The sequence below is a fragment of the Macrobrachium nipponense genome, chromosome 32 (assembly GCF_015104395.2).
Source record: "Macrobrachium nipponense isolate FS-2020 chromosome 32, ASM1510439v2, whole genome shotgun sequence".
NCBI classification, from domain to species: domain Eukaryota; kingdom Metazoa; phylum Arthropoda; class Malacostraca; order Decapoda; family Palaemonidae; genus Macrobrachium; species Macrobrachium nipponense.
The window spans coordinates 70,278,855-70,290,138 of NC_061094.1; the positions used below are offsets into that span (position 1 = coordinate 70,278,855).

Consider the following 11,284-nt stretch of genomic DNA (forward strand, 5'->3'; position numbering starts at 1 on the left):
AACAAAAAAAAATATAAACACGAGTTGGACCATATAAACACAAGTTTCACCTTATGGTCCTTTTCCTCTTTATATATTTTTCATAATGTATATACTTATTCTGGAACAAGCCAAAAGGCTGCAAACAATAGAGCAGATTTTCAATATATGTAAGAAGAGAAAAGAAAGGTTGAGTATTCAGTAAAGTCAAAAAGCAAAAATTCTAGTACTGTAATAAGTAAGAAAGTGCCAAGATTTACCACTCAAGCCAGGGATCTGAAAGCTCACCTTGTATACAGTATGTCATGCTGCAGAGACTTAAACACAGCTAAGTGTTAAAGTATAAACCTACGGGAAGTATCATGAGATGAGCCAAGTGATACAACAAGACACAAGTACTCTCATTAACTATGCCAAACAATTTAACCTAAAAGCTATATATAGAGATGAAATGTTTATTGTACTTAAAGCTGCTGCACTTGTGCATACTGACACAATTTGGTAATTAATTTGAAAACAACCAATGATTGTAATCATTGGTATAATCTGTTCTGTATAGTATAATTGAACTCGGTAGCATGACGTAGGTCGAAATGAATTGAAACAAGAAATCATCCAAAATTTTATGCAGAGAGTCTTAAGTGGATAAAATTTTATAACAACCTGCTTATAAATAATACAAACACCACCCTTAGATTTCTGATTCAAATGTTGATTACAAGGCAGCTGTACTTTTGATTACTGTCGTTAGCATTTGTATGGAATACATAACTGACCATAGGTTCTTTACTATTATTAAATTAATATTTAATCATCATCTCCAGTTTATAAACATTCATGCAAGTTGCCGTAAGGAATCAGTACTAATGGTAAGGTTGTAAAAAGTCAAGGTATGAACATAATTTTAAAGTGAATTACAGAAAAGAAAATGTTGAGAGTAAAGATGGACACATTTACCCACTTCATGCATAAAAATATGCTTTTAACACAAGCTACCAACTTAGTTGTGTTTATGTGTGAAGTCATATTGTGCATGGTTACTGTCAGCATTTTTTTTATGTATAGTATTAACTGCATTCTCTTCATAATTTAGTCAAACAGAATTTTGATATGTATTTGAATTTTTCAGGGGGTCATGATCATGGAAGTAGAGCCAGATATAGATGTAGAAGATGAAGCTTCTACTTGTCAGAGATCTGTACCCCAGAAGCCTCCATCACAGCCAGCGCCGAACATTGTTTTTGACACAGATCCGGCGTTTTTCTCTCCTGATGAGAAATTGAAAGTGGGTGTTATTAGAGAAGAAGATGGGACTCAGGTCTTTCTGTGTATGTACTGTCGAATGAGATGTGAGACGGCGCTCTCTTTGAAAATGCACGTCCGTGTGTATCACATGCCTGTGTTGGTGTATGACAATGGGTTGGGAACTGTGGAGACTAGGTATCGTATGGGCATTAAACTTCAGAATACAACATCAACTGAGTTTTCTACGACTGAAAAGCCATTTGCTTGCCTCTTCTGTGAATCGTCATACAAACTTCAGAGTTCCCTGCAGTCGCACTTCAGAGAACATCACAGTCCTCATAAGCCTTTCCAGTGTCTAGAGTGCAAAGAAGGCTTCCGACGACCCATAGAACTATCGAGACATCGATTGTATAGGTGCCCTGTAAGAAAAACTCCCACATTTCCTCCATCTCGAAAGGAGAGGTGAAATAGAATTAATATTTTAAGATAAATTTATCAAATTTCTTTTATCTTCTGTGATATTGCAAAATTTAGAGTAGTGGTTAAAATGACTACAATAATGTACGTACATACTATCATTGCTTTGATAAAGGCTAGTGTTAGATGTTCATAAGTATTTCACACTTTTACATACTTTTTTTTTTCTTCCAGGTACAGAAAGTGACGTGATTTGCCTTCAAGTTAGATTTTTGTTCATATTGTTTTTATAAAAAATACGTTATAAGAAAACAGCTATAGTTTAGTATTCCACTATGCATTTGATTCAACTTCCCAAAAAATAATATTATCTTATGAAGATATTAAAATGTTGAAAATTAAACTTTCTTTTTGATGTACAGCTTGGAATTCTTGTGTCAATTTTTTTTAATGAATCTATATATGAAAGTCTTGTTTGTTCATATAAGAGTACAAATGCTTTTTTATGCCATTATTGATGGGTGAAGTCATATTCTGAATTCTAAATTAGTTTGCAGGCAAAGCAAACTTACAAGTGAGATGGGTCTGTAAGGAGTGCCATAGTAGTTGTGTTTTTATTATTTTTGACAAAAATCCTATGTATTTTATATTGATTTTATTATCAATAACTTGGGAGATAAAAAAAGAAGTAAGATATGTTTTATGATCATATCATAAGTTCCCCTCCTCCATTAGTTTGGATCTTTGGAGTTACGGTAACCAGCCCGTGAAGAGTCTACTTAAGACTCAAAGGTCTGGAAAAACTAAGCCCTATTAATAATAATGGAGTTACAGTTTACTGTATATAATATTAACTGTTGTGAACTGTAAATCTGACCATTTTGCATCTGTGGTGGAAAGAGTGACCAGCACTAGCAAGAGTGTTTGCCAAACCTTTTGATGAATCTTACAGATCTCTCCAGGAGGCTCCCCATTCGAAACAGGCTAATGCATCTACCACACTTATAGATTCTGTAGGAATCTGATCATAGTAATTCTTCATGCTTAGAGGCTACTGCATGGCAGAGCCTTAGAAACAGACTTTAATTTGAGTCAGCTGAGGATATCTCCATAGGGGAATAGTGCTTGAGGCTCTCTGCAGCGTCCGTTTGACCCCTAGCCGCAACCCCTTTCACTCCTTATACTATACCTACCTCCATTCATATTATCAAGCGCCTCAGTGGTGTGATCGGTATGGTCTTGGCCTGCCACCTCGGTGGCCACGAGTTCGATTCTCCGGCATTCCATTGAGGGGTGAGAGATGTGTAATTCTGGTGATAGAAGTTCACTCTCGATGTGGTTCGGAAGTCACATAAAGCCGTTGGTCCCGTTGCTGAATAACCACTGGTTCCATGCAACATAAAAACACCATGCAAACAAAACATTCATATTATCTTTCTTTCATCTTACTTTGCTCCCTCTCTTAACAACTGTTTCATACAGCAACTGCAAGGTTTTCCTATGGTTACACCTTTAAAACCTTCTTTACTATCAGTTTCCCCATCAGTACTGACTGGCCTCTTGGCCCCAAGTGCTTGGCCTTTTGGCTTAAAGATTTTTGTTCCATAAAGCAAACATTACTTATAAAATATGATCATCCTCTTATATAGGATTTTCCACAAATTCAGCTTGCAGAAAGCAAAGGTGATAGCCTGTGATTGAAAGTTCCTCATTTGTGACCACTCACTTTCTAGTTAAGTTAGTCTGATATGATTTGGAACTCAGTAATTGGTTTGACCTTTGAATTTGGCATAGAAGGAATTTGTAAAGCAATGTGTATGGTTTGAATGTTTATTTTGCTGAGTTGATATATGTTGTGATAGATCCTGTTCAGTAAGACAACTTTGCTTTTCTCAGTAGTACATATACATAGTTTTTTAACTTACACTGTACAGTACTGAGGAGGAAGACAGTTATCTTTGTGGTAGAATTTATTCTGACATGACACATTCTTGTAGGCTTACCACATATGGAAATTTTTGAAATGCCATCATAGACCTACAATAGCATCTAATATTAGCATTAAAGGAATATTATTGGTTTAATTACAGATAGTTTCATTCTAAAGCTTTGTTTTCATGAAGATGAAACACTTTGGATATTTGTTTTGGAACTCGGAGAAAGATCTACCATCACCCACAGAAATCTCCTAAATGGGACCCCACTCACTTCTCTGAGTTCTAAAACAGATATCTGAAGTGTTTCATCTTCATGAAAACAAAGTTTCTCACTTGCTTAAAGGACTATAAATCTTTGGAGCAAAGGTCATTGAAAAATCTTCCATCATGTAGATGAATGATTAAGATTCACAGTCTCTCAATTGAGTTTACTTACTTTATACTGGAAAATGTTTTTGTTTTAAAAATCTTAAACTGAAAATCCTTATGGACAGAGTCAATAGACTATAAATCCTAAGGGGCTTTAAAGGGAAATCAGCCTGCAGAGAGAGAAAGTTAGGAAAATATGATAACTAGATAAGTATGCATTAGGCCTTTTGGCCCAGACATAATAGTAAACACAACTTCCAGAGAAAAAAAATTGAAAACTGCCTTTTTGTCTATAATTTTGTCAAGCCTAGAAAATGGTATCCTTCAGGGTGTTCAAGTTGCATTTGAAACATACATTACACAACCAGTCAAAGGAGGATGTTGTGAGCTGCTCAAAAATGCAAGAACCCATGCTGGCAGAAGATCATCTCAAGTTAGCAAAGGAGAGCAAAGCGATATACGACTCTCCAAGGCGGTTGAAGAAAGACTGGTGCGTCACGAGGTTCTAAGCCTGGTCAGTGACCAACATTTACCTCGTATACACGAGTTGCCAGATGCCACAGATTCCTTGCTTTAGAACCTTTGGTTGTTTTTAATAAGTTTCCAGCTGGTGCTAGATTATCCTATTGTTAAGACTTCAGGTTTTGGTGATAGAAGTTCGCTCTCGAAGTGCTTTGGAAGTCACACATGCAACGTAAAAACACCATACAAACAAACAAGATCTCAGGTTTGTTAGTTATGAAAAATACAAATTGTTTAAAAAATTTGTCATATTTTAATCTAATGAAATAGACCTGCATGTGACAGCAAGTTCGTATTTATTTTAGAAATTTAGGATTTATATTGAATTATATGGTACTACGTACTGTACTATATCTTTCCTTAATCTCTAGAGGTTTAAACTTGTATACAGTTGATACGTTTAATTATATCGGTTATACCATGTGCACCTTGTTTTTTATGCTGGTAAATTGCCACATGCTTGTACTAACTTTGCTTTGAAATAAAAAAGATCATTGAAAACCATGACACATAAAAAGAAAATAAAAAGGCTTTTTTATTAATTGAAATAATTGTAAACAATATGGCTTCCTGAAAGTTTTTTTGATTCTCAAGTAAGAGGTTCTTTGCATAATCCTGTAAAGGAAACTGATACCAGATGACTGACTTCTAAATAGGTGTACAGGCAGTCCCTGGGTTACGACAGGGGTTCCGTTCTTGAGACACATCGTAAGCCGAAAATCGTTGTAAGCCGGAACAACATCAAAAATCCGTAGAAAACCTTACTTTTAATGCTTTGGGTGCACCGAAAACTATGTAAACTGCATTCATATTGCATTTTTCATAAAAAAAAACCTTCAAACATTGATTATTTTGCATTTTTGGTGTCATATTTCTTCTGCCAGATCAGTGTTGTAGGCATCATAACTCTGGAAATAATTTCTGATGAATATAATTTTAAAGCGCCTTAACCTCGGAACGTCGTAAGCCGAACCCGTCATAACCCGGGGACTGCCTGTATATTGTTTCTGCTTCAGCAGTCCCTGAATGGGTTTGGTTTCAAAGTTTATTGTCTTACCGCCAAACTGTGAAAAGGTTTTTCTATTTCTCTTTCAAGAGCAATGGGTTTATCTTTTTCAGGGTTAGAGGAGATTATTTTCCCTTGTCCTGCTCTTGTTTATTTTTTTTTAGACATATCTATCCCCACTTAAGAGCGCCTCAGCGGCGTGGTTGGTATGGTATTAACGTCCCACCTCGGTGGTCGCGGGTTCGATTCTCGGTCATTCCATTGAGGAGTGAGAGATGTGTATTTCTGGTGATAGAAGTTCACTCTCGACGATGTTTGGAAGTCACGTAAAGCCGTTGGTCCCGTTGCTGAATAACCACTGGTTCCATGCAACGTAAAAGCACCATACAAACAAACAAACAAACCACTTAAGGAAGAAAAGAATTTATTCATAATCAGATTAATTTTAGATAATATTTGAAAGGAGGTTAAAAGGTAATATTTGACCTGAGGTAATCATACTTTGTATTTCAAGTAATTTTGCTGTATGGTCATTTAAACATTACAGGAAATTGGATGATGTGTATAGACCATAAGAGAAACTTGATAAGATTTATTATGTATACTGCATATGCAAAAATTGTCAGAGGATCTTTGGGAAGAAAAAAAAACAGTACTGTACAGGTTTGTTGATAACTATCCTATGTGCATTTCTTATAATATTTCTTCATATAATTGCCAATCTTTCTAACTCGGCATAGTCTTGCTTACATACCGGTGTTGATTTTTGCAATGAATGTTTGCAAAATTTTGTTTTCTAACAAGTTTACGCATCTGTCACAGCAAATGTGATATTAGCAAGATTGGAGATGTATGTTGGTGATTAGAATCCATGTTTGACCAGTGCAGCTTTCTTTGATTAGTCTTTGATACGTAAATACGGATGTACAGGTTGGGAAATTATGGATAAAGAATATGTAAAGCATACTCAATGCTGTATTTATCATTTGAGCTGATAACCAAGCTCTTTAATTTTCACTTAAAAACAATCTTGGCCAATTACGGCAGTTTATACAGGGTAAGTGTTGCGTGAGTTCCTCAAAAAAGAACTTTCCATTTAATGATAGATATATTATTTTTTTATATTTTTTATTTCTATTATTTGAGATTGTGTGCTTCTGTCATGTGGTTCGAGATACATTTATTAAATTTAGAATGGTTTTAGAGGCAATATGTAATTTTTATGTCATAATTTTGATTGATATTGGAAACATTCAGATCTCCATGAAAAGAATGCTCATGGAGATAAATTGTTACTATGGTAGATTCACATCAGCCTTGCATTTGGTGTCTAGGCCAGTCCCTTACGAAGCTCGTGATTGGCTGTTGATAAGCTAATGACAGGGCTGGAAACTCTCAGTCTCTCTCAAGAGTTCATGTAGGCCAGATGTTTGTTCCACATCTCTTGAGGGATGCATTTGAAAGACATATCCCTCAGGAGAGGTGGAACATACATTCTGCCTATGTGAACTCTCAAGAGAGACTGAGAGTTTTCAATCCCATGATTGGCTTATCAGCAGCCAATCAGGAGTGTCGTAAGGGACTGGCTTAGACATCTGATGCACTGGTGATGTGAATCTACTATAGGTGGAGTTATGATTTAATTGTTCTTATGTGTTTTTACTGAGTTCCTCACTCAGCAGTAGTACTTGTTTTGGGATCTTTACTTTCACAATTATTATAATTTTTATAAAGTAGTTTAATCAGACCTGTGAGTCACATCTCACCACTCAAAACACTGGGAACTGTCAGATCAGGCCAAAGTGTTTGCAAAGAGGGTACAAATGGGGAGAGGATTGTTAAACAGTATAACTTGTGTGCAAACGTAATCTGTAAATTGGATGGAGCATTTCATTCAAGGGACTACTGTCTTAGTTTGCATTTCATAGCAAGTAGGCAGCACTAAAGGTTTTTTCCTACATGCTGTGAGTCCCTAGAAATTTTGCAACCTGCCTTTTATTTTCCACTTTTTCTGTGATTTCCTTTCAGCCTGATTACCCTGCATCAATTTTTGTTCCCTGAGGAAAGAGGTCTGCATTAGTAGCCAGGATTACTATAACTTTTTATCAAGAGGTGTGACTTACTGGTCTGGTTAGATTACATACACAATAGTTTTGTTAAAGAGAGCATCACTGAAATGAAGGGATAATATCAATTTTATCAGGTGCAAAAGTCTTAACGTTTGAAATTGATTGTGCAGTTCTTTTCCAAAAGTTGAAACCTTCATGTGTAACTCTTAAGAATCCAGGCCAAAACATGACACTCAGCTTCTTTATATTTTTTATATTTTTAGTTTTGTAAAGTGCAGTAATTGTATAAGGCATGTACTTATTGATAACAAATGTGATATTTTTTATATTAATTTTCTTATTAATATGCCAGTGAATATCTTTGTACATTATAATTTAATAAAAATGTTAACATGCTCTTTTTTTTGTCAGTATCCCAATGGTTTATAGTTTTATAACAAGTACCGCTATCTATATAATAAGAATTCTAAATATATTATAGTGAAAAATAAGGTAACGATCGCATTCCATACCTCCACCAATGGGATTACCATATATGCCCAAATATATTTTATTTTACACACTGGGATAACTAAATACTCTGAGTTGCATTCAAAGAGAAGCAAGTGTTCCTTATCTTCAACCTTTGAAAGGAAATAGCGGTGCAAACACCTTCCCTTACAGTGTAGCTGAAATATCCCTGTTGATATTCTCTTGTTTTCAGAGTTCAAGGCCTCTTAGCTTAGTATACAGACATGGTTCTTGACAGAATATAGGGAACTGCATGCAAAGTACATGAATTATGTAAAATTTTATTTAAGGTTTTTATAATATATATATATATATATATATATATATATATATATATTATATATATATATCTATATATTATATATTATATATATATATATATATCTATATATATATATATATATATATATATATAGTAATATATATTATATACATATATATAGATATATATATATATATATATATATATATATGTATATATATATATATATATATATATATATATATATGCATATATATATATTATATATATATATATATATATATATATATGCGAAGAACCAGGTACTATGTCGTACCTCTAAGTAAATGGGGATACAATCCACAATGAAGTATATTTTAAACACTACAAAAGGAATTTACTTCATTGTGGATTGTATCCCCATATATATATATATATCTATATATATATATATATATATATATATATATATATATATATATGAATACTTATCACATCACCGTGATTCATATAAATCATTCGAGCTACAAATGAACATTAATATCTAATTAGCTCTACCTCGGAATTGATATATTTTCATATATGTACCGAAGGGGAATTTTTAGTTGATAATTAATTTCGGTCCCCCCATGCCATGAATCCGAACCACTGCTGTCCCTCAGTGGACGGGAAATTAAATCAGAAATGGACAGTGACGCTATCGAGTCGGCCAGCAGAGAGGCTATAAGTTTAAATCGATTCTGACCATTACAAATCACCGTCGATCTCTGTGTTTTCGTAATTAGAATCGATATGAAACCCCCTCAACCATGCTAGCCGATTCGAGCGTTTGACCAACGTAGCCTTGTTATGAATACTTACTACATCACCGTGATTCATATAAATCATTCGAGCTACAAATGTCCTTTAATATCTAATTCGCTCTACCTCGGAATTGTTATATTTTCATATATGTATCGAAGGGGAATTTTTAGGGGACGAAATTATTATCAACTAAAAATTCCCCTTCTGTACATATGTAAAAATATATCAATTCCGAGGTAGAGCGAATTAGATATTAAAGGACATTTGTAGCTCGAATGATATATATATATATATATATATATATATATATATATATATATATATATATATATATAATAAGTCAGGCGAATTATGTACAAAGAATGAAATTAAGTACTGACCGCTATTTTGTATTTGATTTTAAATGTTCTGTACTATTTTATGCTTTATTATATAAGACGAATAAATAAACCTCTATTAGTACAACCACAGATGTGTAGTTTACATCTTTTTTACGTATGCAAAAGTTTTTTAAAATTTAGTAGGTATTATGATCAGATAGACCAGTGCGTAGAGGGAGTCGCTTTCAGCTGACCATACCTGCCTGACGTACGATTAAAAGCTATATTTGCCGTCATTTCCGATTGCAAAGAATGGAATATTGGTTTTAAAACCTACATGGTAGTGTATTTATTGAATTTTTACTTAACATATCTCCTGATTTAACTTTAATGTGTAAATATTCATAGGACGTCTACATTAGCATTGAGTTTGTTACTAAACACTTACTAGTAATGAAATATTGGTCAGTGTAATGGAATATAAAATTCATAGTTATTTTTATAGATAAATTTCATCCATTAACTAGAATACAGTTATTCTGACAGATGAATTTCATCCTCTAACTAGAAGAGCAAGATAAAACAAGAACGCCAATGGTACAGGTAAGAATTTGTTGACTAAAAATCTGCGAAAGTTGATTAATAATATCAGAGACGGAAGCTTCCGAGTCACTTTTTTTATCTTTTACATTTTTATATAGAAATTAGGTTGGCTTTGATGCTTCAAATTAACGAAGAAACTTGAAAATTATGTACCATCTGAAATATTAAATCTTATAGACTAAATTTCAGATAAATATACCATGCTGATCTAAATTAATGGACGCCAAAGAAAATCTTGTTTTGCAGTCTTGTTTCCCGGCAGAAATGAAGTAGGAAGTACAAAGGATCGTTGCAAGAGTACTTTCTCAGGTAAGTAAAACACTGGGTAACCACTTTTAGAATATAGAAGAGGATATTTTGTGTTGATTGATTTAACAAACGAATAATTAATATTGTTTTAAGTCGAATTGCATTGGAAACAAAATTCTTGCTTCCCGGCAGAAATGAAGTAGGAATTACAAAGGATCGTTGTAAGAGTATTCTCTCTGGTAAGAAAAACACTGGGTAACCACTTTTAGAATATATAAGAGGACATTTTGTGTCAATTATTTTAGGAATTGAATAATTAATATTGTTTTAAGTCTAATTATATTGAGTGGAAAATTATTAATTTGATTTTTCATGAGAAAATAAGTAAAAAATTAGGTTTATCTGAAGTGTAAACAACTGGCAGCAGCCCGCGTCCCTCAACGGCTGGTGGCTTTCGGAGGGTCGCGAGTCGAGATGCAACTCAGTACGAGTTGAACGAGTGCGAGAGATGGAAGAGGAGTTACGGTGTAGTCAGTGTAGTGGGTTTTACCACGTGCCGGTATTGTTAGTGTGTCATCATGCCTTGTGTCTCGCCTGTGCCGGCGCCCTTCAGAAACCAGCGGCAGCGGCGCCTCCTCCTCCTCCTCCTCCTTCCCGCGCCGACGAAGAAGGCAGCAGTAGTAGTGGTGGTAGTAGTCTGGTTCCTCCTGCCGAGGAGCACGAGACCTCCGAAGTGGATAAACTGTCAGTGTTGAGTGACGCCGACTCGGGCGTGTCGTGCAGCTCTCGCCCCACAAGTTTGGTCGGGGCTTCGGAGGAGAGAGGAGGCGGAGGAGGCAGCGGCGGCGGAAACAGCATCAGCAATAACAGCGATCCCCCTCCTCCTCCGCCCGTGTATACGATAACCTGCCCGAAATGCGGCGTCGCCACGCCTACGGACGAATCGGGCGCCCAAGGGCTCACTCGGTTCCGAGTCCTGGCGGCCGTCGTGGACAAACACCTGGAGAGGTACC

At 35.1% G+C, this 11,284-nt stretch overlaps 2 protein-coding genes across 4 annotated transcripts in view; both read left to right on the forward strand.

The window, feature by feature from the left end:
* The first annotated feature begins 922 nt into the window (after window positions 1-922).
* LOC135207464 (zinc finger protein 84-like) lies at window positions 923-4,524 on the forward strand. The gene is made up of 3 exons (XM_064239189.1): window positions 923-1,021; window positions 1,109-1,645; window positions 4,276-4,524. Exons 1-3 carry the CDS (start codon window positions 923-925, stop codon window positions 4,522-4,524), a joined length of 885 nt encoding a protein of 294 aa, XP_064095259.1.
* A 6,190-nt stretch (window positions 4,525-10,714) lies between these two features.
* LOC135207584 (E3 ubiquitin-protein ligase TRIM9-like) overlaps window positions 10,715-11,284 on the forward strand; it is a 326,773-nt gene continuing 326,203 nt past the window's right edge. Inside the window, exon 1 of one of the 3 annotated variants that reach the window (XM_064239437.1) lies at window positions 10,715-11,284. This exon is cut by the window's right edge and continues 344 nt beyond it. In XM_064239437.1, coding sequence (XP_064095507.1) covers window positions 10,780-11,284 — 505 coding nt within the window. In that variant the 5' untranslated portion in view covers window positions 10,715-10,779. The other 2 variants (XM_064239436.1, XM_064239438.1) reach the window with 2 other exon arrangements.

Excerpts from the sequence above, each read along its gene's own strand:
- LOC135207464 (XM_064239189.1), top strand. The coding sequence starts at position 923 with ATGGACACATTTACCCACTTCATGCATAAAAATATGCTTTTAACACAA. Across the intron at positions 1,022-1,108 it reads TCATATTGTGCATGGTTACT|GGGGTCATGATCATGGAAGT; the intron begins GTCAGCATTTTT and ends TGAATTTTTCAG. Across the intron at positions 1,646-4,275 it reads ATCGATTGTATAGGTGCCCT|GGTGTTCAAGTTGCATTTGA; the intron begins GTAAGAAAAACT and ends GGTATCCTTCAG.